Source organism: Ochotona princeps, chromosome 20, assembly GCF_030435755.1.
Source record: "Ochotona princeps isolate mOchPri1 chromosome 20, mOchPri1.hap1, whole genome shotgun sequence".
NCBI classification, from domain to species: Eukaryota; Metazoa; Chordata; class Mammalia; order Lagomorpha; family Ochotonidae; genus Ochotona; species Ochotona princeps.
In genome coordinates, this window is record NC_080851.1 from 3,937,823 (window position 1) to 3,963,074 (window position 25,252).

General features: G+C 58.3%; 1 protein-coding gene across 3 annotated transcripts; it reads left to right on the forward strand.

The window, feature by feature from the left end:
* The first annotated feature begins 90 nt into the window (after positions 1 to 90).
* On the forward strand, positions 91 to 25,252 carry URGCP (upregulator of cell proliferation). 3 transcript variants are annotated; one of them, XM_058678346.1, is made up of 5 exons: positions 91 to 245; positions 19,621 to 19,691; positions 20,494 to 20,544; positions 21,253 to 21,291; positions 22,521 to 25,252. In XM_058678346.1, exons 3-5 carry the CDS (start codon positions 20,511 to 20,513, stop codon positions 25,139 to 25,141), a joined length of 2,694 nt encoding a protein of 897 aa, XP_058534329.1. In that variant the 5' UTR covers positions 91 to 245; positions 19,621 to 19,691; positions 20,494 to 20,510; the 3' UTR covers positions 25,142 to 25,252. The 3 variants fall into 3 exon arrangements, with proteins under 3 accessions (XP_058534329.1, XP_058534330.1, XP_058534328.1); XM_058678347.1 differs by lacking the exon at positions 91 to 245 and adding an exon at positions 362 to 383; XM_058678345.1 differs by lacking the exon at positions 91 to 245 and adding an exon at positions 11,154 to 11,620.

Genomic DNA, 25,252 nt, shown 5'->3' on the forward strand with positions numbered 1-25,252 from the left:
CGATACCAGCCGCGCCGCCGCCGTCCGGAAGCCCCGCCCCGGAGGCCGGAAACGGAAGTGGGGCGGGGCTCCGGGGCCGGCGGGCGCAGGTGGACGCGGGATGGCGGCGGGAGGTGGTCCCTTGCGGAGGCTCGCACCTCAGCCTTTGCCGACCCGCCGCAGGCACTGCCCGGTGAGGCTCGGCCACTGCAGGCGGTGCCGCCTCCTCCCACCTGCGCCTTCTGCGGTGTGGTCCGGAGGGGAAGGTGAGGAAGGAGGAGAATCCATCTTGGGTTTCGACTCCACGCCCGTCCGGGGGTCGTCCTACGTGGAGGGGAGGAGGCCACGAGATGTGGGCGCTGCTGTGGGTGGACTCACCGCCCGCCAGGAAAAGGCAAAGCCAGGTAGTTCCCAGCTTCCTTCCCAGCCTCTCCTACCGCCTTAGCATAAAGACCCACAGGCGGCAGGTGTACAGGTTAAGCCCCTCCTGCAGTGCGGGCATCGCATATGGGTCCAGGCTAGTGTGCCTGGGAAAGCCTCGGATTTCGACCCCAGTGCTTCGGGCCCCGCACCCCTGTGGGAGACCTGGAAGACGCTCCTGGCTTCAGGTCGGCTCAGCTCCGGCCTTTGCGGGCACTTGGGAGTGAACCAGTGGATAGAAGTTCTCTGTAATGCTGCCTTCCAGATAAGTAATGCACCCTGCACTGTCGTTTCAATTTGAATTACTTCCCCAAGTTTCAGTCTCCTAAGCTTGGCGTGTATGGTTCTAAGAGACCGGAAACGATTCTGGCCCTGGGGCCCTGGCAAGGGGGCTGCGCCACAGCATCAAATCCTGCAGCAGCAGCTGGGGGTCCTGCGTATTGCCCTGCGATGCTGTCAGAGGTCTTGGCGAGATGAAGCCTGAGACCTGGTATCTCCAGAGCAGTGGCCTGGGGCCCATGGACATGACCGCCTCAATTGTCAGAGTGATGGAAGGGCGTGGGAGGGCAGGCTTATACTGTGGACTCCTGTTGCCCTCAGCGGCAGGAGCCGGGCCAGCCCCGGGGTGGGCAAGCCCCTTGCGCTGTGGCGGTGAGCTCAGGCAGGCGTGGCAGGCCAGATCTCACTGCTGAACAAGGCCTCAGCTAACCAAGCTCTCAGAGGGCTGGGACTGTGCTGGCTGTTTCTATTCTGGCTCACATCAGGGTTGCGTATTGTCTTGGTTGGCTGTGCTCCTGTAACAGAATACACCCTGTGCGCCCTACCAGAGGACATGGGTCATCTTCCCAGGGAAGCCCAGGCCACGCCCTTCACAAGGCAGGAGCTTTCTGCCCATGCGGGGACAGTGCAGGGTCAAGAAAGGGAGTGGGGTGAGAGCCCCCCCCCCACACACACCTTGGTCACAGGAGCCAGAGGGCAGTGCATGGACAGGGAGGACCCCAACTCGAGGAAGTCCCAGGCGCGCCTGCCAGCTGTGCCCCAGGTCCTGCTGTTGCCTAGGCAGGCCTTCCTGCCTCTCCTTCCTCAGCCCAGCCTCCCCCACCCCTTGTGAGTTTCTGTTCCCAGCTTGGTCCTTCCCACCTGAGGAACTCAGCCCATGGTCCCCGGCTCTTTTGCGTGTCTGGAGGCCTGGTGTCTTCCCCCTCTGGCGAGGCTGTTTCAACCCCTTCCATTGCTGGTTTTGTTCCTGCGGAGGCCTGTAGCCACCTGCTCTTCAGTTCGGCCACCACCTGCTCTGGTTTCCTCTGCTACACTCACGTGTACAGTCAGATGCCCATGGGGGCAGATTGGCCAGGTCCCATGCTCTCTTGGTTGTACAGGCCCAGGGAGCAGGTCTCTGTGCTTGGAGCCGCGTCAGCTGGTGACTGGCTCCTGCCTTCCAGGAGAAAAAAGCAGGCCAGGGCCAGATCCAAGGAGCCAAGGCTGTGAGGAGGGGTCTCCTGGGGTACAGGAAGCTCCTGCAGGAAATTGGAGATGGGAGCGCGCCTGAGCATGTGCGGCCGGTGGCAGTGGGAGAGGGCGAAGGGAAGGCCCTGGGTTTTATTCTGGGTGTAGTGGATCTTGAAGAGGGAAGTGATATTCCGTCCACAGCCCGTCTCTACCTTGGGTCTCTCCCAGCCCTACTGGGGAGGGAGGAGCCCTACGTGTTAGAGCAGCTTGGGATTCCCTACAGCTGCTCACTTTCAAGTACAGCCCATCCACGGGGAAGACCAGGTAGTGGGAATGACAAAGCTAGAGACTGGCTCTAGAGAGGGCACGAGCCTGCCTCCCATCAGCAGCCCTGGGTGAGGGAGCAGGCCTGGGGACAGTGCTGCTGTCCTGCCGTGGTGGTGGAGTGCCAGCAGAGGTGCAGGTCACAGGTGCAGAGCCCACAGGTGTGGGCCGGGGGGGAGGAGGGCAGGCAGGCCTGCGGGCTCAGAGCTGACCTCTGTCCCCCTGGCAGGCTGGTGCGCACAGGCTGGTGCACAGCCACCAGGAAGCCCCTTCTCAGACACAGACCTCAGCTGTGAGCGTCCAGGCCTGTGGACGTGCGTGCTGGCACTGCCCTGCTGTGTTGGGGACACATTGCCTCCCTGATGTGTTCTTTTTTCTCTTTTTGATTTTATTTATTTTTATTGGAAAGTCAGATATACAGAAAGGAGAGACGGAGGAAGATCTTTCATCCGATGATTCACTCCACAAATGTCTGCAACGGCTGGAGCTGAGCTGATCCAAAGCCAGGAGCCAGGAGCTTCTTTCTGGGTCTCCCACACGGACGTAGGGTCCCAAGGCTTTGGACCGTCCTCATCTGCCTTCCCAGGCCACAAGTAGGGAACATGGATGGGAAGCAGGACCACCAGGATTAGAACTGGTGCCTATATGGGATCCCAGTGCCTGCAAGGCGAGGACTTTAACCACTAGGCTACCGCGTCAGGCCCCCTCACATGTTCTTGCAATTCCTGCATTTTCCTGGAGCCAGATGCAAGGTCAGAGTCTTGGCTCTTTTCAGCAAACCCAGAGCTCTCCATGCCAGAGAGGGAAGACCTGCGGCTTTCCCGACTGTTGTCCAGTTACTGAGCACAGATTTGCCTTAGAAATGGGTCTGCAGATGTGGGTCCCGGGGGAGCCTTGGGGGTGCCATGGTACCCCTAGCACGAGGCGTCTGAATGGAAGAGGCTCTTCTCCAGGCATGCCTGAGCCTGCGGAGGCACAAGTGATGACCACTGGGGCCACAGCTGCCAGAGCGAGGTGCCTGCGAGGCACAGAGCCCGCTCTAGGCCTGCAATGGCCAGGGGAAGCTCAGTTTGGACCCTATCTCCAGTAGAAAAGGCAGGCTGGGGGGAACTGAGTGCACCCAAAAAACTCACTAGTTTCTGGGGAGTCACAGGATGTTCCACTTGAAAGCCTCTGGCCTCAGCAGCAGTGTGGGTCAGCGCCCCCTTGCCTTGCCCCCGACCACGGCAGGAGGCTGTCTGAAGCTGTGCTGGTACCACCTGTGGCCCCACGCAGCCTTCCTCTTCAGCCCGGCTCAGGCTCCTCCACGCATCACCTTCCAGGCGTGGACCAGCTTTCTAACCCATTCACAGAAGGCCAGGCCCCCACCGCTCGGCTTTAGTGATTCAACCCCCTCAAGTTTAGTCCCTCTCAGTGCTGTCCCTGACCTCACCCCACAGCTCTTAGCTGCTGGGACAGCCCCATGTCAGGAAGCCTGCTAGCTAGTTGGCTGCCCACCATACTCCTACGCAGGCTCCAAGGTGCCCGTAGGAGTGTCCACCCCTCCTGCTGGAAGGGAAAAAGGAGCCTGGGCCGTTGCTGTCCCGCAGGGCTCCGAGCGAGCTAAGCCTTTATTGACACTGTGGTCTCCCTCCTCCCGTGAGGTGTCTGGGTGGGCTCCTGGTGGGAGGGGGCAGGTGGGGGCCCTAAGCCCTCACCATGCAGCCAGCACTCAGACCCCTTGGGGGTTCATCCTTTTGTCTCTTCCACTTGCTGCATCTCGGGTGGGGGAGAAATGGCACCGTGCAGCCTGCGCAGCAGGACTGGCCAAGTCCCAGGGAAGCCCTGTACCCGGGCCTCCAGAGAGCCCGCTCGGGCTGAGGTCCTGGGAGGAGAGTAGGCACCGAGTTCTCCCAGCCAGGGGTGCGTGAAGAGGGGTCAGGCTGGGCCCGTCCATGAGGGCAGGGTTGGGGAGGCCACCGTTATCAGCCCCCGGGAGAGCAGAGGAGAGGGGCTGCTCGCAGACCCCAGTGGGCCCAGAGGGAGGCTGCGGATCCTAGCAGTGGCAGCTGATCTGGCGTCAGAGAGGGAATGGCGTGTTTGGCGATGACCATCAGGAGTCTGAAGAACAGGTGACATCCTGTGAGGGACCTAGTGACGGCTCAGTCCCCCGGAGCCCTTTCCACCTGGGCAGCATCTCTTGGCCATGTCCCCCATGAAGCTCCATCCAGGACGCCTATATGGCATACTTCTGCGTCCATTCTTGCTAGTCTGTTGTCCCTGGAAGAGAAGCGGAGGCAAGGCACCCTCATTTCCAGTGGGTCCTTGCTCTCACTAGGGAGCAGAGCCCTGCAGTGGAGAGACGCTTTGGGCTGCTGCTGCCACCGCTTCAGCATCCATGGAGTCGGACTTGCCTGCGGGGGAGGACCGCCCATGGCACCCTGGCATGGCTCCAGGCAGCCGCCCCACCAATGCCACAGCACAGGCTTGGGACCCGGGTGGGAGTGAACCAGCAGCCCCTGCTGTGGCTGGGCCATCCCACTGGGCCCTGGCTCCATGGGGAGGACAGGATGAGCCAGTGTGAGGCACAGGAGCAGGCCTGGCTCCCAGCGGGGGCTCTGTGGGTGTGGGTACATCCTTGTTCCAGCCAGGAAACCCAAACTGGAGAGATTGGCGGTTACAGAAAACAAGGGGAGACGACCTTTGTTCTGTCAGAATGGCTGTGGCGGGGGTAGAGGTGGGCGACTGACAGGCGGTTCAGATCGTCTGGGGAGCAGTGTTGTGGCACATTGGACAGTTGCCGCCTGCAGTGTTGGCAGTGCACGTGGGCGCCACTTGCAGTGCAGCTGCTTGCTAATGGCCTGGGAAGACAGCGAGCATCCTGGCCCCTGGTGCCACAGGGGAACCCTGGAGGGCGCTCCTGGCTCCTGTGGCTCAGCCCTCGCTGTTGCAGCTGTCTGGGGAGTGAACCAGTGGGTGGAAAATCTGTCTCTCCCTCTCTCTCTCTGTAACTCAAGTAAATAAATACATCTTTTTTTAAAAGATGTATGTATTTTATTTACAAAGTCAGATATACAGAGAGGAGGAGAGACAGAGAGGAAGATCTTCCGTCCGATGATTCACTCCCCAAGTGAGCCGCAACAAGCCGATGCGCACCGATCCAAAGCCGGGAACCAGGAACCTCTTCTGGGTCTCCCACGTGGGTGCAGGGTCCCAATGCATTGGGCCGTCCTCGACTGCTTTCCCAGGCCACAAGCAGGGAGCTGGATGGGAAGTGGAGCTGCCAGGATTAGAACCGGCGCCCATATGGGATCCCGGGGCGTTTAAGGTGAGGACTTTAGCCGCTAGGCCACGCCGCCGAGCCCAATAAATACATCTTCAAGAAAATAAATAAAGATGCATCTTGCCCCCGCCCCCAACTGTGTGTGGCTCAGAACCCTGCCTCCACTGCCAGTGCCAGCTTCTGCCACCATGTCCCGCGTGGCAGCGGGTAATGGCTTGAGGACTGGGGTCCCTACCACCTGCAGGGCTCCAGATTTTGGCCTGGCCCAGCCAGAGCTGGGATAATTCCACCTGTTTCTATCGCTCTGTCATTCTACATTTCAAAGAAATAAATGTTTCAGGTCCTGCTTGTGAGACCCAGTGTCTTCCTACATTTCAAACATGAGGACGCACAGGTAGCCAAAGCTATAGCGCCTCCAGGTGGTTGGGTGCAGGGCTACGACTGGGCGTGGCTGTCCACAGGGAAGGGCTAAGCGCCCGGAGGCTGGAATTCCCAGGAGGCATTGACGCCAAGAAAACAGTGACCCACGTCCAATCCAGTAGCAACTCCCTTCCTGCACATACCTTGGGCCTGACGACCCCAAACATACCAGCACCTGCCCGTCTGTTCCTGTGAGACAGGCAGGGACGTCCCAGCACCTGCCCGTCTGCTCCTTTGAGATAGGCAAGGATGTCCCAACTGACAGTCATCTGGTCCTGGACTGGAAGATCCTGTGAGGAAGGGTACTGGCTCCTGGGGACTGGGCCCGGCTCAGGGCCACCACCAGGGCAGCCTTGGCAGTGCAACCTTGTCAGCAGCCTGTCCCCCAGCCTGGCCTTGCTCTGCACATGGCTTGGTTCTGATGTCCTGCAAAGCTGCACCCGGGGGTGGTAGGGTGACAGGTGCCAGGCCGCCCTGGGGACAGTTCCCCTTCCCTGGAGCAAACATCCAGGGAGCTGGGAGCTTCACCTCTGGGACCCTGAAAGCGTGGTCGGTGGGTAAGTGGATGCTCATCAAGAAAGCGCCTCAGGCTTGGCAGCATGGCCTAGTGGCTAAGGTCCTCGCCTTGATCCCATATGGCCACTGGTTCTAATCCCGGCAGCTCCACTTCCTCTCTATCTCTCCTCCTCTCAGTATATCTGAGAAAAAAAAAAAAAGCGCCTCCGTGGTAAGGACTGTCCGGTTGCAAGGACGAGACAAAGAGATCAGTGGCTGGGTGGGCACAAGAGCCAGGGGCACACTGGTGTATGACCTACAGGCCCAGGGCAGTGGCCTGCCAGTGGAACACTGCACAAAAGAGAGAGACAGCATGTGAGGCCCCTGCTGACACCCGCTGTGAGCCCTGGGCAGCTGTCCACATAGGCCAGCTCTCATTGCTACGACCGCAGGGTGCTCTGAGCCACCCTCTGGATGGGTAGCTCACGGCACCTCTGCAAGTTCCCCGGTAGAGCTATGCTCGTGGCTGGGATTCACCATGGGGACAGTCACACAGCCTGTAACCTCCCCAGGGTCCCTCTGTCTTCCCAGGCTTGCAGGACAAGCTGGTCCCTGCTGGTCCTCATGCAGCTCCACGCACCTGTGCTCACCCCCTGCCCCCCTTCCCATGTGGGGCTGCCTTCCCCATCCAGAAACATGCTGGGCGTGGGACTGGCCCAAAGTTTCAGGCTGATCCTGAGCCGGCTTCCTGCTGGAGTACCCGGGCATGGGGGGAGGGCACAGTGCAGGGCTGCTCCTCCACTGCCCCCACCCCTGAAAGCAGAAGTGGAGGCAGAGAGCAGTGGCCCTGGGCCCTCAGGACTAGCTCTGGAACATTCACACCTGCACCCTGCGCCCAGAGGCCCTGCCTGGATGCCCATGTGACCATGACCCTGAACGGGCCCCAGGGAGGGAGGGGTGCCAGGTGGCAGAGCCAGTCCCCTCTGAGCACCCACAGAGTAGCCCTGGTGGGCAGCGGTTGGCAGAGACAATACACACACGCAGAGCCACCCAGTGGCCACCATGGCAGTCACACTCACACACATAGAGGGGTACCCAGTAGCCACCATGGTGGTTGTGGCAATTGCAAGGCATTCCCGTGTCAGAGGAGATGGATGTCTACCCTGAAATGGCTGAAACTCAGGCAAGACTATACTGTCCTGAAACCTGTAGTTCTGAATAGCAGTTTCCACAGTTACAACCAAAAATGAAGTTGACCTGTCTTTTAGAAGGTGAAATAAAGTTTAAGCAATCATTGAAAATAAGGGAACAACATGAGACCTCGTTGTGACACAACAGTGGGGTTACATGGGATGTGCCACGTGGCTACAATAATCAGAAAAACACCAGGCCCAAAGCAAACCGCAAGGTCACCACAGAGACATGACAGGGCCAGTGACAGCTTTCTGAACAAACACACACTTGGTATTTCTCAATTTTCGTTTTTACTTTTTAAATTTTACCTATTTTTATTATTATCATTTTATGATACAGTTTCATAGGCCCTGCGATTTCCCTTATCCCCGCCCCAGGTCCTCCCCCATCACTGAGTCCCCCTGTAGGATTGCTATAGTATTGTTCTTCATACACAGTCATATATCCATCATTGGACATATGGCAGAGTCCAGCATCCTATTGTCAAGATATAGTAAACAGTTTCACTGGGATTCCAGGTATTTCTCAATTTTTTAAAAAAGTGTATGCGGGCTTGGCAGCGTGGCCTAGTGGCTAAGGTCCTCGCCTTGATCCCATATGGCCGCTGGTTCTAATCCCGGCAGCTCCACTTCCTCTCTATCGCTCCTCCTCTCAGTATATCTGACTTTGTAATAAAAATAAAATAAATCTTTAAAAAAAATAAAAAAGTGTATGCACTGCTTTAAAAGTGCATGAAAACTGATATCAAGATTACAACAAAAGAAATTTTGCTACATCGAAACCTTGCCCATTCACTTAGAAATGCTATGCTGGCGGCTCAATGGCTCAATGGCTCAATACTCCCCTTACAGGTTCTGGGATCCCATATGGGCACCACTTCCTGCCCCAGCTGCTCCACTTCCCATCCAGCTGCCTACTTGTGCCCTGGGAAAGCAGTGGAGGGCGGCCTAAAGCCTTGGGATCCTGCACCTTTGTGGGAGACCTGGAGGAAGCTCCTGGCTCCTGGCTTCAGATTGGCTCAGTCTCCTACATGGGATGGAGGAGGAGGGAGGGGCAGAGGGCTGCTCCCAGCTGCCAAACTACATCAGCACCTGGGAATGGGGATGCAGATGTCCACTTTATGTCATCTTAGAAACCCCAAGGCAGGGCCCGGCGGCGTGGCCTAGCAGCTGAAGTCCTCACCTTGAGCGCACCAGGATCCCATATGGGCGCCGGTTCTAATCCTGGCGGCTCCACTTCCCATCCAGCTGCCTGCTTGTGGCCTGGGAAAGCAGTAGACGACGACCCAAGTCTTTGGGACTCTGCACCCCTGTGGGAGACCCGGAAGAGGTTCCTGGTTCCCGGCTTCAGATCGGCACAGAACCGGCCGCTGCGCTCACTTGGGGAGTGAATCATCGGACGGAAGATCTTCCCCTCTCTCTCTCCTCTCTGTATATCTGACTTTGTAATAAAAATAAATAAATCTTAAAAAAAAAAAAAAAAACCAAGCCGGAGGAGAATGTCCAGGGGTATTGCTTGAGTGGTTGAGAGTTCTGAACACTGTTGATTTTATTGCTTAAAGGTTGAGAAAATCCTTCCAAGTTCCATTGGCTGACAGAGTCCCCCCAGTGCTCCACTCATGCACTGGGGCAGAGTCCAGCATCCTATTGTCAAGATAAACAGCTGTCCACGGCACAGGCATCAGCAATGGAGGAGGCGCAGTCCTGAAACATGCATGTCAAGGCTGGACCACAAACTCCATAAGTTTCCCTGTGGCTGGAGTTTTGAGTCCAGAGGTCCAGTTGGGGATTCCCCCAAGGAACCTCTTCTGGGGTGACCCCAGATGTGACTTCTGCATGTGCCAGCCAGCACAGGGTCCAGTGCAGTCCATCACCTACATCAGCCTACACACACTGGGGATGTGGCTGCCTGGTCAGTTTCAGCCCCAGCCCCATGTCCCATGCAATTCTGCACTTTATCTACAAGGATAGTTACTGCCCACATTTAAAAAATTATTTGTTTTCTTTTTTTTTTTTAAAGATTTTTTCATTTTATTACAGCCAGATATACACGAGGAGAGACAGAGAGGAAGATCTTCCATCCGATGATTCACTCCCCAAGTGAGCCGCAACAAGCCGATGCGCGCCGATCCGAAGCCGGGAACCAGGAACCTCTTCCGGGTCTCCCACGTGGGTGCAGGGTCCCAAAGCCCTGGGCCGTCCTCAACTGCTTTCCCAGGCCACAAGCAGGGAGCTGGATGGGAAGTGGAGCTGCCGGGATTAGAACCGGCGCCCATATGGGATCCCGGGGCATTCAAGGTGAGGACTTTAGCCGCTAGGCCACGCCGCCGGGCCCTATTTGTTTTCTTAATTTGAAAAGTAGAGAGACAGATATCTTCCATCCACCTGTTCATTCCCCAAATGCCTCAAATAGCTAGGGCTCTACAGGGCAGAGCCAAGAAGCAGGCACTCACCCCGGGTCTCCTATGTGGGTTGCAGAGGGTGGCACACCAAAACACTGCTGCCTCTGAGGGTGCATGTTAGCAGGGAGTTGTACTCGAAGGCGCCTCAAATCCAGGCACCCTGAATAAGCCAGGCTAACTGCCATCCTAAAAGTCCACTTCTATCACACCTCTTTTTATAAAATACTTATTTATTTGTATTGGAAAAAGCAGACTTACAGAGAGAAGGAGAAACAAAGAGAAAGATCTACCGTGCAGTGATTCACTCCCCAACAGCTGCCTGAGCTGAACCAGTCTGAAGCCAGGAGCATCTTCCAGGTCTCCCACGCGGGTGCAGGGTCCCAGGGCTCTGGGCCGTCCCCTACTGCTCTCCCAGGCCACAGTAGGGAGCTGGATGGGAAGTGGAGCAGTCAGAACACAAACTAGTGCCCATATGGGATCCTGGCGCATGCAAGGTGAGGATTTAGCCATTGGGACATTGTGTTTGGCTGGTCTACACATCTTACAATAAAGTACGTACTGGCAGCAATACTAAAGTCCAAACGGGCTGGTTAAACACAAATTCAGTGGAACACTAGGAAGTCATGTTAATAAAGATTTTGGTTTCAGTGAATTTATATTCATGTAAGCCATACAAGTGAGCTTTAAAAATTATTTGGGGAGGGACAGTGAGAGAAACTCCTCCCTTCTAGTTCACTCCCTTCAATGTCCACAGTGGCCAGGGGATGGACTAGGACCAGCATCAGCAGCGAGGAAGTGGCTAGGACCCAAGACAGCAAGCTGTCATCAGGCACCGGAGCCTGCGGAAAGGGAGCAGGTCCCCAGACCCCACCACCTGCCCCCAGGTGGGGCTCTGGCTGGTCCACTGTCAGGAATACACCGAGGGCTGCCCTTTCCCCAACGCCCCCTTCTCTCACTTCGGGGATCACAGTCCCCTGGGCGTGACTTCCAGCCGGAGCGGCCACAGGCACAGCGACATCCTGCCCTGGTCTTCTGAACGCAGGGCAGCCACCGGAGTCGCACCCCCCGCGCGAGGCGCCGTGTGAATTTTTGCTCAGTCGCGGCAAGGCGCGGGGCCCCGGCCGCCCGGACTCCAGCCCAGGTATTCCGGCTAAAACAAATGACCGCTGCTGTTCAACACGACGGCACGGAAACGTGGCCAGCCACGGCTGCAGGGCCCGGAGCGCGTGTCCACTCGCTCCTCAACTCGGCCGCACAGAAATGGGGACTCACCTGGCCCACGGCAACGTGCCGCTCGGCTCCCGCGCCCCGGCCGCGGGAAGGCTTTCTTTCGGGACCTTAACCGCAAACTGCGGGGATGTCTCGCAGCTGGCCGCTGCGCAGACGTCCCGGGCACCTGGACAGGTGGGCGGGCAGGGAGGCCCGGCCAGGCTCCGTCGGCCGCTCCGAGCTGACCCCGGGGCGTCCCCAGGCCGCCCAGCCCTGCCCCGAAGCGCCCTCAGGCCCGCCCCCGCCGCTCCCCGGGCCGCCGCTCTCTCGCCGCCTGGAGCGTGGCCCGGCGCGGCGCGCGGAGCCGCCGGGAGCGGCGCGGGGCGGGCGGGCGCGAGGCCCCTCCCCGGCCCGGCCGCGGAGCAGCGCAGGCGGCGGCGGCGCGGCCCGCTCATGGCGTCGCCCGGGTGAGTGGTGCCGCGGGCTGCGCCGACTCGGGGGCCGGTGGGCGGCCCGGAGCACCGACGCCCCCGCCTCGCCCCGCCCGGGCCTCCGTGCGACCCCGACTCCGACCCCGGCCTCCGCCCCGATCGCGCCCTGCGGCCTCTCCGGCGACCTTGGGCGGCCGCGCGCCGGGCCCGGCCGGCTCGGAGTCGTTGCGCCGGGCCACGGGCGGGGATCGGTCGAGGAGCGCGGCGGCTCGGCGAGAGGGGGTCCCGGTGTGGGGTCCCGGGGGAACGGGTTCCTGGAGGAACCTGCGGCCTAGGGTTGCGGGCCGGGTGCGGCTGTGTGGCCTGGGGGTGGGGTGCGGGCTGAGGCCCGGGGGACGTTGGAGCGTGAGGCCTTCGGGTGTTGGGGGACCCTGGCGTCGCGGAGGCCTGTGAGCCCTCCCACCCCTACCCCGGGCTTGCCCTGGACCCTGGTTCTGGGTTGTCAGCCAGACGGGGGAGGCGGCTCCGCCCGGAGCAGGGAAAGCCGGGCTTGGGCAGGCCCTTGCCCAGACCTCCTGTTTCCCAGCTTTGGATCTTAGGAAATGATGGTGACACACACGGTGCATCATTTTTGGAGCGATTTCACACTTGACAGTAATAATAACGATGCATTAGTATACTTTTTAAAAAATTTGATCATGTTGCTAGTCATGCAGTCCGAGAGTGACAGCTGGGGCCAACACTTGGGCTTTGCAGGGTCACAGGGTGAACTTCAAGGTCACCACTCTGGTCCATATACTCTGGGCTGCTCGGGGCCCTCACAGGGTCTCAGCGGGCGGCAGCAATTCCCAGGGGGCTCCGAGGTGGCGGGGGTCTCCGTGCTTCCCCCAACCCACCCCTCCCCATCGGCAGTAGCTGGCTCAGGTCAGTGGGCTGAGCAGAAGCTGGGTTCGAACCCCAAGCCCAGCAGATGGGGTGTGAGAGGGGAGGAGGTGGCTGTCTTCTTTAGGACCAGTCTGGCTGAGGATACAGTACTTTGAGCTCATAAATACGCCAAGCAGAGGCCAGGCAGGAGCTGAGGCTGGCTGAAGGCGGGGTCAAGGCGCCACTGAGTTTCTGCCTCATTCCTCAGCAAAGGGTGAGGCCCCAGAAGTGGCTCAGCCCCAGGCACCAGGAGGCTTTGAACCACTTGGTGAGTGCATCTCTGGGGTTTGGTGGTATGTTGTGTGCTGTGCTGCGTGTTAAGATGGCCCTAACCCTGGGCCAGTCATGAACTGCCTTCAAGTGACAGCTTGCAAGTGACCCCCCAGGGTCTGGAGTCATCTGTGGTTTTCTGCGGGGTGTCAGTTGCGACCTGCTGGTCACAAAACTGCAGCACACCTGGTTTCATGTGATGGGGAGACCATGCACCTGTCTATGCAAAGTGGGGGCTCAGCTGTATCCCTAGGATCCCTGGAGACCCGGCTGCCGAGATCCCTCCGGGTGCCACTCAGTCTGCTGGCTGCATGCCAGCACACCAGGTGCCAGGTGGCAGGCAGGGCGAGGGGAGCTCCTGCCCGGGTCTGAGCACCGGGTGTGTGTGTTGGAGGAGGTGGCGGGGATGGCAGCGTCAGGGCGTGACCTGGGGCCTGCAGTGTTTGGGGCTGAGAGGCCGCAGGGCTGAGCACGGGCTGAGCCAGGGGCCCCGTGGTCTCACTGGTGCTCTTACCGCCCATCCTTGCTGAAGGCTGTTTCTGTTTGAGGAACAGCAGTCGGGTTGTGGCTCTGGGGTTAGGGTGATGCCAGTGTTGTGGTGTGGGGGACACCTAACCCACCTGCTCTCACCTCTCCTCTTGGCCCCTTGGTCTGGTCTCGCAGTACCCCAGCCCCCTTTCTCTGCCCGGCAGCACCTTCCCTGCCTGCCCTGACTGCTTTTTTTTTTAAAAGATTTATTTACTTTTATTGGAAAGGCGGATATACAGAGAGGAGGAGAGACAGAGAGGAAGATCTTCTGTCTGATGACTCACTCCCCAAGTGACCGCAACGGCTGGAGCTGAGCCAATCTGAAGCCAGGAGCCTGGAGCTCCTCCAGGTCTCCCATGTGGGTGCAGGATCCTAAGGCCTTGGGCCGTCCTCAACTGCTTTCCCAGGCCACAAGCAGGGAGCTGGATGGGAATCAGAACCGACGGGATTAGAACCGGCGCCTATATGGGATCCCTGCGCGTGCAAGGCGAGGACCTTAACTACTACGCTATTGCGCTGGGCCCTGCCCTTACTGTTTTAATACTTGTTTATCTACTTGGAAGGTAGAGCTAGAGCAAGAGATTCCATCTGCTGGGTTGCTCTAAATTCCTGCAACAGCCAGGGCTGGGCCAGGATGGGGTCAGGAGCCCAGAACTCCATCTGGGTCTCCTATTTGGGTGACAGGGGCCCAAGTACTTGAACCAACATCCACAGCCTCCCAGGATGCATTAGTGGGAAGCTGGATTGGAGTAGGGCAGCCAGCATGGTGGTATACCAGTGGGCATTCCAACTGGCCGGAGAACTCCCATGGTGGTGGGCAAGGGCCCAAGGACTTGGGCCATCTTCTGCTGTTTTCTCAGGCAGGTTAGCAAAGAGCTGGATTGGAAGCGGAGTACCTGGGAATAGAACCGGCACTCCAATGTGGGATGTCAGTATTGTACATGGCAGCTTAGCCTGCTGCCCATTTATTTATTTTTATTGCAAAGTCAGATAATACAGAGAGGAGGAGACAGAGAGGAAGATCTTCTGTCCAATGATTCACTCCTCAAGTGGCCGCAATGGCCAGAGCTGTGCCAATATGAAGTTAGGAGCCTGGAACTAATTCCAAGTCTCCCACATGGGTGCAGGGTCCCAAGGCTTTGGGCTGTCTTCCACTGCTCTCTCAGGCCACAAGCAGGGAGCTGGATGGGAAGTGGGGCTGCTGGGATTAGAACCAGTGCCCATATGGTATCCTGGCGCATTCAAGGTGAGGACTTTAGCTGCTAGGCCACTGCGCTGGTGCCCGGTTATCAAGTTTTAATTTACAAATTAGATAGTAGGAGAGATAACACTACCAAATGAAATAGAGCATTTCTAACAGTGTGCTGCACTGAAAGTTTATGCTTTGGACTGTCCTTAAATAAAGTAACAGTTGCTTGAAAACAAGCGCTGTGAGAGCAGCACAGGTACCCCGCCCCGAGCCAGTGACTGCTGATTCACATCCAGGCCTGGAAGCAGAGGGTGACCCGGGGCCTCCAGCGCAGCTCAGAATAACCCCCCTTAGAAAGCCCCGGAGTTAATGTATTTCCGGAATTTTCCTTGTAACGTTTTTGGAGTGTGGTTGACCACAGGTAACTGAAACCATGCAAAGCCAAACCACAGGTAAAGGGAGGACTGTACACCGAAACAGACTTGGGCCTGGGATGATGGTTCAATGGCTAACTCCTTACCTTGCAAGCACCAGGATCCCATGTGGGTGCCAGTTCATGTTCTGGCTGCTCTACTTCCCATCCAGTTCCCTGCCTGTGGCCATACTGAAGAATGGCCCAAAGCCTTGGGACCCTGCACCCACATGGGAGACCTGGAAGCGGCTCCTGACTTCAGATTGACTCAGCTCCAGCCATTGTGGCTACTTGCGGATGGAAGATCTTTCTTTCTGTCTCTTTCTGTAAATTTGATCTGCCTTTCCAATGAAGAGAAATAAATCTTTAAAAAAAAAAGTGACAATCTTGTGAGAGCTGGTGTGTGGCCCGCATCCCCCACCCCGTAGCCGCCGTACTTGGCAGGTGCGCCCTGTGCTCTGGTTTTTCCGGAAAGCACAAGGTCCCTGCTGCAGCTTACCTCCTCCAACGAGCCACGGCTGAAACTCGGACCGTGTGAGAATGGGGAGCAGATCTCGCCTACCTCTGCGAGCCATGTGACAGTCTACTGCATGGCGGCTTCGTCTACAGGGTTTCCAGTTGTCCCTAAGACTGTGCTGTGTGTGTCATTCCACGATGAGCATTCCATCTCCCTGAGTGAAGTCCCTGTGGCACTGAGGCCACTCCTGGCTGGGTCAAGGTGACAGATGAGAAGGCTGTGGCTGAGGATGGAGGGGAGCGTGAAGGGGCCTGAGTGGCCTGGGACCACCTAGGTTCCCAGAAGTGGCGCTCCTGTGGTGGGTGGGGCAGGGACCTGAGGGCCACTCCAGAAGGAGGGGACAGAGCTGGGAGCAGCTCCGGGCCTATAGCTCACATCTGGGAGGGACCCAGGGGACCGTAGCTTGTTTAGGAGGCGGTGGGGCCCCTGCCAGCCGAAGTGAGGCTTTGCATGGCTCCCCTGTGGGTGTGCAGTGTGTGGCTAAGCAGCCTGCAGCCCCTGCAGGTTCCCCACCCTGGGTGTGCTTGGAGTTTAAGACGGGGTGGGTTCTGTAGGGCCTATCCCAAAACATCATTCACCTTGAGACAGATGGCAAAGCCCATCCCAGCTCAGGTGCCCTCCTACCCAGGTCATGAGGGCCAGGGACTTTCCAGTGCTTTCCTCATGGCCTGTGTGTAGTCAACCTGTCCCACGTGCCCTGCCATGTAGGAGTGGCTTCACCTGCCCTGAAGTCCTGGGCTGTGGGTTTTGTCACCATCCGCATTACCAATGAGAGGAGACTGGGGCCCTGGGAAGCCGTGGAAAGTGAACCCCGGGGCCATGTACCCCATCACGTGGTCAAGGCAGGTGTAGGGTTGCTGGCCCAGATACTAGATGCTGTGGCTTCTGGCTGCTGTGGGAGGCTGTCAGCAGGACCAAGCCATCAGTCAGGGCTTTACAAAGATGCCTGAGATGGAGTAGTCTAGAAGCTGGAGACCCACCTGCTGACCGGGACAGTCTGGCTTTTGTGTTGGTTCTCTGCATTGCCAGTGGCTTTCTAAGATAGTTGCTTCATTTCTTTTTCTTTTTCCTATTTTAAAGATCAATTTTATTTTTATTGGAAAGTCAGATATACAGAGAGGAGGAGACAGAGAGGAAGATCTTCTGTCTGATAATCTTACTCCTCAAGTGGCCGCAATGGCCAGAGCTGTGCTGATCTGAAGCCAGGAGCCAGGAGCCTCTTCCAGGTCTCCCACGTGGGTGCAGGGTTTCAAGGCTTTGGGCCGTCCTCGACTGCTTTCCCAGGCCATAAGCAGGGAGCTGGATGGGAAGTGGGGCTGCTGGGATTAGAACCAGTGCCCATGTGGTATCCTGGCGCATGCAAGTTGAGGACTTTAGCCACTAGACTACTGATCTAGGCCCATTTGCTTCATATCTGAAATGAAGTGCCCCATGCACAGGGTACCCAGTGGAAGTTAGGGCCCCTTTACCCCCCCCCCCCCACCTGATCTTGGAGCAGCTTCCATGGTGACATCCTGGTACACAGGCTAGGAGGCGATCTGCCTTCTCCTTGTTGGAGCCTGAACAGAAGCCAGCTGAGGGACGAGCCCTTGCGTGCTGGTTTCAGGGCTGACTGGGCTGCTGCCCTGGCTGGTCTTTGCTCCTGCAGGGAAATGAACCCTGTGTCTGCACAGCACTTTCCCGCACTCATGTTCTGAGAACTACCTGTTCTCTCTTTAAAAATGCCTCTCATCCCTTTTTTGTCTTGTTAATTTCACGCTTGAGCCAGGGGGCATGCGTTTTGGAAAAAGGAATAGAGGCTCGACTTGCCTGAGTGTAAGTCAGGGACAGAGGCTCCCGACTGCCTTGAGTCACATTCCCTGACCACTGTGTGTGTTCCTGCAACCCTGCGGGGTTAGCGGGACTTAACTGCTTCATTAGCACCTCTTGTTTCCTGGCAGGTTTCAGCTGTGTTGCCCTTTTCTAGGATTTTCCTGATGGTTTTGGTAAAGCATTTCTCAACAGAATCAACTCATCTGTTTTTTTTTTCCACCTTAGTTCACTGAAGGGTTAATGTAAGAGAAAACTAACTTAAAATTACATGAAGTCTCTCTGAAAACAGAATGAGCCTTTTCATTTGTTTGTGTTTGTTTCATAATCCCTAGTATTTAAGTATTATTTTCATATAGATGTTGCATAGAAAATTTAAAGGCAGAGAGTTGGAGTGAGAGACAGCGTGTCCATCCGCTGCCTCACCCTACAGATTGTCTCAATGACTGGACCTGAGCCAGGCTACAGCCAGGAGCCAGGCGCTTCCAGCTCTCCCGCATGGGTGCAGGGGCCCTAGCACATGGGCCATGTTCTGCTGCTGTCTTGGGTGCATTAGCAGGGCAGTTAAGTCCCCCCAGGACACTGGCGTGCCCCTTCTGTGCGTCACCCAGCACCCGGGCAGCGTCTGCTGGGTGAGTCTGCACGTGTTTGTGCCCCTTCCTCCCACCATGGGCCTTGGAGGATTATGGCTCCGTTGCAGTCACACAGGGAACTCCGCAGGCGCCTGCCCGCCCCTGCCAGCCAGCATCGTCGACAGCGTGTCTGGTGTCTCTGTGGCCTTAGAGGCTGCATCTCTGCTACTCTCTTTCTCTACTTGTGATGCCCACCTCGCTTCACCCAGCTGTGGGTGTTGGATGTCCCTGAAAGCATGGGGGATGTCCTAGCCTCCAGGGCCTTGCATGTGGCTTTGCTGGAGGTTGGGGTCCTCGCAGCCACAATTTTGTCCAGAGGATGCTCCTCTGGGTGGCGTGGCAGGTTCTCTCATGAGAGGCAGGAGAAAGTAGCTGCAGCTGTCAGGCCAGACATCCTGTGCTGCTTCCCGCCTGTGCACTGTGGGTTGACTGCTCCAAAGAAGTGTGCCTGTGAGGTCTGCAGGCTGTGGCTGGGCCTCTCCCGGTCCCTCGCTGGTTGCTGGCGACTGCTGGTCTGCAGAGCGTCTGTCACTACAGTTGCCACTGTGGGGGTGTTTGTCCTGGGACTGCTGGTCTGCAGAGCGTCTGTCACTACAGTTGCCACTGTGGGGGTGTTTGTCCTGGGTCTGCATTTCCCTCCTGTGCGGTGCCAGGGGCTCCCCTGCCCACCCCGCCTGACCTCACTCTCATTTGGGCACAGTCACAGGGCTGCTGTCTCCAGGTTAGTTACTCTGCCAGCCTGTGTTTGGGCCTTGCGGTTTAACCCACGGCTTATATTGGGGGTTGTTACTTGGGCTCCCAGGCTCTCTAGGTAGAATAGATGCCTTGGGGTTCTGCTGTGGTTGGGAGGTGGTTGGGGGACAGTGGGCCCAGGGGTGGGGCAGAGGGAGAGGGGATTTGAGCTGGGCTCTCATTTGGAGCAGCTAGGGAGGTGCCATGGGGTGAGATGGAACAGGTACACCTGGGCCCCTGCGGGTACCTCCTGATAGAGTGGCTTCTTGTGCCCGTCAGTAGTGCTGGCAGAGCTCAGAGCATGAGCCGCGGTCCTGGCAGGGAATTGGGGATGGCAGTAAAGCAAGCCTGGGCCCAGGCGGTGCCCACTCTGAGGCAGCAGAGGCAGGGCAAGGTGTGACCTTTGCCCAGGGCATCAGGGCTGCTAATTGAGGACCTGCCTGTGTTGGTACAGAGCCCCCCACACTCAAGGGGAAAAGAGGAGGACAGCGAGCGAAGTCTTCCTGGCACATTAGCAGCACCCCACACAGAGATCCTGCTGGCGTGGATTCTCAGCCTGTCCCCAGCAGCACAGCCACTGGAGGCCCTGGGAGGAGCAGCAGGATGGTGCCTGGTCGTGTATCCCCTCAGCTGTCTCTCGCACTCAGCCTCATGGTCCCTGCAGCAGCTCATGGACTCGGCTTCCCTGGAGAGGCTGGGCCTGGGTTGGATTACTTCCCCAAATGACAGAGCTGGTTTGCGAACCTGGGCACTCCTGCAGGTTTTACTAGTTTTGCTTCTGGCCTGACTTTCTCTCCATGTTTGTCCCCTCCACCCCCTTTTGTAGACATCCTGAACAAGGTCTGGCCTCCAGGGTCCAAAGGAGAATGTTTTCCAGAGCTGTTACAGATATGGGAGGGTAATCATGATTAGTTCCGTGAAGAAGGAAGTAGAATAAAATACACTATCTACGAAATCAAGCTCAGGGTCAGAGTGTGACCCAGGGGGTAGCTGCTGACCTTTCTTTTTTGGGGTTGTTTTCAGGCACTCGAATTTGGGAGAAGTGGTGCCGGAGAGGAAAGCCCCCGAGAGACAGGCGGCTGTGGTGGCTGCAGGTGAGGCTGCCCACTGGCCCTGGCTGCGACCTCGTGAGTAGAGAACCCCAAGGCTACGACTTTTCTTTCCTTTTAAAGAAGAGGATGGCACCCAGCCCTAGTGGGCATCCATCATGCATTCAGTGCAGGAGTCAGTTTTAGGAAGGTGATGGTCACACTTCACCAGGAACACATGACTCCAGTGCTACTAGGTCACGAAGCCACCTGGCTCCCATCCTGGGTGTCTGTGGCACTTCTGAGAGCGTGAGCGCGCGAGGGACTTTGCACCGGGGCCTGCGGATTGCCTGGTCGTGGCAGCAGCCCTGGGCAAGGAGAACGATGAAAAGGGCTGGAGGCTGCGCACGCACCTCTAATCTGTGTCTCTGAGTAAATAATTAGACCAGGCCAAAAATCCCCACAGCTAGTAAATCAGGGTCCAAGGACTCTGGGGTGTAGACTGAGCATCCCTCACATGAAAATCCAGAACTTTGTGAGTGCCAAGACATCACGAGTGGAACATTCCACACCTTGGCCCTGCGATGGGTCAGGTGAAAACAGAGCTGCACTACAACCATGGCACCGATGACCTGGTGCCGTGTGTGAGGCGTGCACTAAAGTACACTCCGTGTGTAGCTTGGTCCCGTCCATGCAAGTGTTCCAGATCCGAGCAAACCTACAATCCAAAGCACTTCTGGTTCTGGCCATTTCCAACAAGGGAGACTGAGCTGGCAGGACTGAAAATACCAGCGTGAACTCTGTGGCAAAAAGCTCTGGCTCACCGCTGGCGCAGCTAAGAGAGGGGCATGTTTTTCTTTCCTTCTAGATCTGGAATGGAGAGAAATGGCAGGAGATGGTTGCGGCTTCCACTATGCAGGTATAGACCCTGTGCTGCGGAGAGCGAGGCACCTGGCATTGTGTGTGTTTTTTCTGATGCTTACCTATGTATATTATTTCTAATGTATATTTGCTTAACTTCCATCTGCTTGAAATGTAGAGACAGAGAGAGAGAGAGAGGCCTCCCATCTGCTGGTTTGCCTCCTAAATGTTCACAAGAGCCAGGGCTGGCCCAGGCTGAAGAAAGCAACCTGGAGCTCCACCTGGGTCCCCCGCGTGGTTGGCGGGGGAGCATGAAGAGGTAGCACTGTGGTTCAGTGGGTTAAACCACTGCCCGCAATACAGGCATCTCTTATGGGCAACCATTTGGTGTCCAGTCTACTCCAGTTTAGCCTTGTACTAATGGCCAGAGGCTTGGGGCCTTGCCACTGACATGGGATGACTCGGATGGAGTCCTCCTCTCCTGTCGGCTTGGCCATTGTGGTCGTCTGGGAAGTGACCCAGTGGATAGAAGATCTCTCTGTCTCTCTCTCTCTCTAGCTAAACTTCAGATCAATTAAAAAAAAAGTCATGGAGGAGCCAAGATTCGTACTGGTAACTCTGAAATGGGATGCCACAGCACCCGCCCTGAGAATTCTGTATTTAGAATGACTGGGTAAAAAAGGTGAATTCTGGGTTTAGCTGACAGTATTGTATGTCAATCAAAGCAGGCTGATTGGCAGGTGTTCTTTCTTTGCTCTTCCTGCAGATGGTGCCAGTGAGGCTCAGGACAACGACTTCCCAGCAGGTATGCCCTCCCTTCCCTCTGGGTCAGCTTCCTGTTCTGGTGAGGGATGTGGCCTGGGCTGGCGGTCCCACACCTGACTATCCAGTGCTCCAGGGCCATTAACCTTTTATGCATCATTAATGACTTAAACAAATGCCTGGGGAGTGTCGGACACAAGGTACCCAGCCGCCCCTTGCCTGGAAGTGTATCTCAGGAGTCAGCTTTAAATAAACAATGCCGGAAATGCTGGGATTGGAAGCCATTCCTGCAGTGTGATGGGGGGTTTGCTGAGGCCCAGCCGGGAGCCTGGGCAATAGTAGCTGGTACTATGCAGTGGTTTCCCTGCCCTTGTGTGTCCCGTGGCTCCCCAGGGCGTTGTCCTGCTCCAGGCTGTGCTACTGGAGGACCCGGATCCATCATTCCTTCTCCCGGGACACAGGAAAAGGGCCAGCTCAGCCATGTTTTTCTGGTCCTGGCTTGCTGCAGAGGGGCTCTGGAGAGTAGCCTGCACCTGTGGGATGTGCATTTGTCATTCTGTGCCCTGGCCTTTTTGGGAGTCAGCGATGTGCAGTGGGGAGACCTGGGGGCAGAACAGGAACCCAGGAGGCACGGCGCTGTCCCAGGCTCCTCACTGGTGAGGCTTGGTGTCGTGCGCGGTGCCCTCGGAGCACCTGCAGACATACACGTGCCGGCTGGCACTGAAGCTGCACCGTCAGGTTCAGTGGGCTGGTAGTCAGCATGCGACTGTGGCCCCAGTGCTTTGACAGCTCTTCCCGCTTCCCTTTAAGATACTGTGATTGTTTACCAAGAGCAGGGCACGTGAACCGGAAAGCCAGAGGCTGAATCGGGGCCATGGCCGCAAGGGAACTTGGGAGCCAACATTGAAGGAACTCAGCTGGGTTAGGATGTGGATTGTAGCCTGGGCCCAGGGCCTTCCTCCACACTGAAGGGGCGATGCCACCTGCTAGAGCCAGGTGCTCCGAGGGCTCGGTGGTGCTGAATCTTCAGGGGACACAGAGGCCGGTGGTTACATGGCCTGCATCTTATGACCTCTCCCCATCCTTCAGTGTGGCTTCTGTCTCCTTTCCTCCTCACTCTTAGTGCAACTACTGGTTATTCGCCCTGACCTCATGCCCACCCTAAGCCCCAGACACCGGTGTCCTGCTCTCTCGGGGTGCACCTCCCCCACCTCATGGTCCCTGACGCGTGGCCTCCGGGGGTGGCACACTCACAGCTGTTTCTTTTCACAGTGGAGAGGAGCAGGCTGCAGGAGCTGCTGTTGCTGCTGGGACTGGAGCCATACCAGGCACGGAAGCTGAGCCTGCAGGACTGCCTACAGATCAGCTCTGACAGCATGAGGAACTGGGCGCCGCAGGTCCCCAAGGACCTGCCCTGGCACTTCCTCAGGAAGCTGCAAGCCCTGAACGCTGAGGCCAGGAACACCACCATGGTGCTAGATCTGCTGCCTGACGCCCGGTTGGCGGAGAAGGAGAGCCAGATGGAGGGGGAGGGGGAGGAGGAGATCATCCACTGGGACCCAGCCGAGGATGTGGCGGCGGATGACATCTACTCCTTCTCGGAGCTGCCGACGCCCGAGACGCCTGTGAACCCGCTGGACCTGGTGTGCGCTCTGCTGCTGTGCTCCGACGGCGCCCTGCAGCAGGAGCTGGTGAGCAAGATGGCTGCATGCCAGTTCGCGCTGCCCCTTGTGCTGCCTGACTCTGAGAACCACTGCCACACCTTCCTTCTGTGGGCCCTGCGGGGTGTGGTGCGGACGTGGTGGGCGCAGCCCCCGCGGGGCCCCCCAGGCGCTCTGCGGGAGGACAGCGTGGTGGGGCCCAGGACGCCTGCCTTCGCCTTCGTGCGCATGGACGTCAGCAGCAACTCCAAGTCCCAGCTGCTCAACGCCCTGCTGAGCCCAGGCCGCCGGCCGTGGGACTGCTTCTGGCACCGGGATCTCAGCCTGGCCACCGGCACCCGGGAGATCGCCGACGGCCTGGTGGAGGTGTCCTGGTTCTTCCCCAGCGGCAGGGAGGAGCTGGACCTCTTCCCGGAGCCCGTGGCCTTTCTGAACCTGCGAGGGGACATCGGGTCTCACTGGCTGCAGTTCAAGCTGCTGACCGAGGTGTCCTCGGCTGTGTTCATCCTGACAGACAACGTCAGCAGGAAGGAGTACAAGCTGCTCTACGCCATGAAGGGGTCCGGCACCAAGTTCTACTTCATCCTCAGCCCCTACCGCGGCAAGCGCAACGCCAACCTGCGCTTCCTCAACAGGCTCATCCCCGTGCTCAAGATGGACCACTCGCACGTGCTGGTCAAGGTCAGCAGCACGGACGGTGAGAGCTTCGTGCGCAGGGTGCGTGCCATCCTGCGTGGCGTGGCGCGGGCTCCCTGCCGCAGGATGTCGGTGGAGGACATGGCGCATGCCGCACGCAAGCTGGGCCTCAGGGTGGACGAGGACCATGAAGAGTGCCAGAGGGGCAGGGAGCGCATGGAGAGGATCACCAGGAGGATCAAGGATGTGGATGTGTACCGCAGGGATGAGCTGAGGCTGCAGGGCGAGCTGGGGTGCAAGGCAGCGCAGGCCGAGAGGGAGTTAGGCCAGCTGCAGTGGGTGCCCGAGGCCGCCCCCGAGAAGCACCACGCAGAGCTGCGGCGGCGCGTCCTGGAGCTGCGCGCACAGCAGAACAGCCTGGAGCCCGTCCCTGGGGTGCAGGAGTTTGTGGCCGGCATCAGCTGCCCGTCCCGGGCTGAAAGGCAGTACTTTCTGCGCTGGTTGGAGTGGGGTCTGGCTCGGCTGGGCCAGCCTAGGCCAAGGCAGTCCACCGACACTGCCATGCTGCTGGCGCTCAGACCTAGACTTGGAGCAGGAGGTGGAGGGGCCCCAGAGCCTGGGAGTGGTGAGCCGCCGCCACTACCACCAGAGCCCCTTGGGACAGAACACTTCCTGCGCGAGATGGGCCAGTTGTACGAGGCTGAGAGCTGCCTGGTGGAGGCGGGCCGGCTGCCGGCCAGCCACCGGCGCTTTGCCCACTTCCCTGGCCTGGCCGCCGAGCTGCTGCTAGCTGGGCTTCCCCTGGAGCTGGTGGACGGTGGCACGCTGGGCATTCCGGGGCGCTGGGTCACGGGGCTGCTCAGGGAGCTGCAGGCGCGCCTGGACAGGAGGTCGAGGCTGGTGGTCGTGTCCGCCCTGGGGGTGCCAGGCACGGGCAAGTCCACCCTGCTCAACTCCATGTTCGGGCTGCGCTTCACCACGCGGAAGAGCTGTGGCCCTCGGGGCGCCTTCATGCAGCTTGTGACGGTGGCCGAGAGCTTCAGCCAGGACCTGGGCTGTGACCACATCCTGGCCATAGACTCTGGGGCACTGATCAGAGGGGCCCCGGCCTCTGTGGGGGATAGGTTCGAGCTTGAGGCCTCGCTGGCCACCCTGCTCTTGGGGCTGAGCAATGTCACGGTGGTGAGCCTGGCCGAGACGAAGGACATCCCAGCCGCCATCTTGCACGCTCTGCTGAGGCTGGAGAAGACGGGCCACATGCCCAACTGCCAGTTTGTGTACCAGAACCTCCACGACCTGCCTGCCTCCAGCCCCAATCCCAGGGACCGGAGACTGCTTCTGGACGTGCCCAGCGAGCTGGGCAGGGCTGCCGCACAGGCTGAGAAGCAGGGCAGTGGCTTCTGTGACCCAGAGCGCCAGCACGTGTGGCATGTGCCCAGCCTGTGGCTTGGGGTGCCACCCATGGCCACCGTGAGCCTGGGCTACAGCGAGACCATCTTTGAACTGAAGAGGTGCCTGCTGGAGAACATCAGGAACGGCCTCTCGAACCAGAACCACAACATCCAGCAGCTCATTGAGCTGGTGCGGCGGCTCTGAGCGGCCGGGGAGTTGGGTGGGGGAAGCCACCTGGGGCCGGAGCTGGCAGGCGTGCAGGCAGGCAAGGCTCCGGTGGGACAAGGGTGGGACCAGCCCTGAGGCTCCTACCTT

What these genes read in the sequence shown, in the direction of transcription:
- URGCP (XM_058678345.1), top strand. Translation starts at nt 11,205, where the DNA reads ATGGGGACTCACCTGGCCCACGGCAACGTGCCGCTCGGCTCCCGCGCC. An exon ending in GGCGGCTGTGGTGGCTGCAG is followed by an intron (nt 19,692 to 20,493) that starts GTGAGGCTGCCC and finishes CTTTCCTTCTAG; the next exon opens with ATCTGGAATGGAGAGAAATG. An exon ending in GGACAACGACTTCCCAGCAG is followed by an intron (nt 21,292 to 22,520) that starts GTATGCCCTCCC and finishes TTCTTTTCACAG; the next exon opens with TGGAGAGGAGCAGGCTGCAG.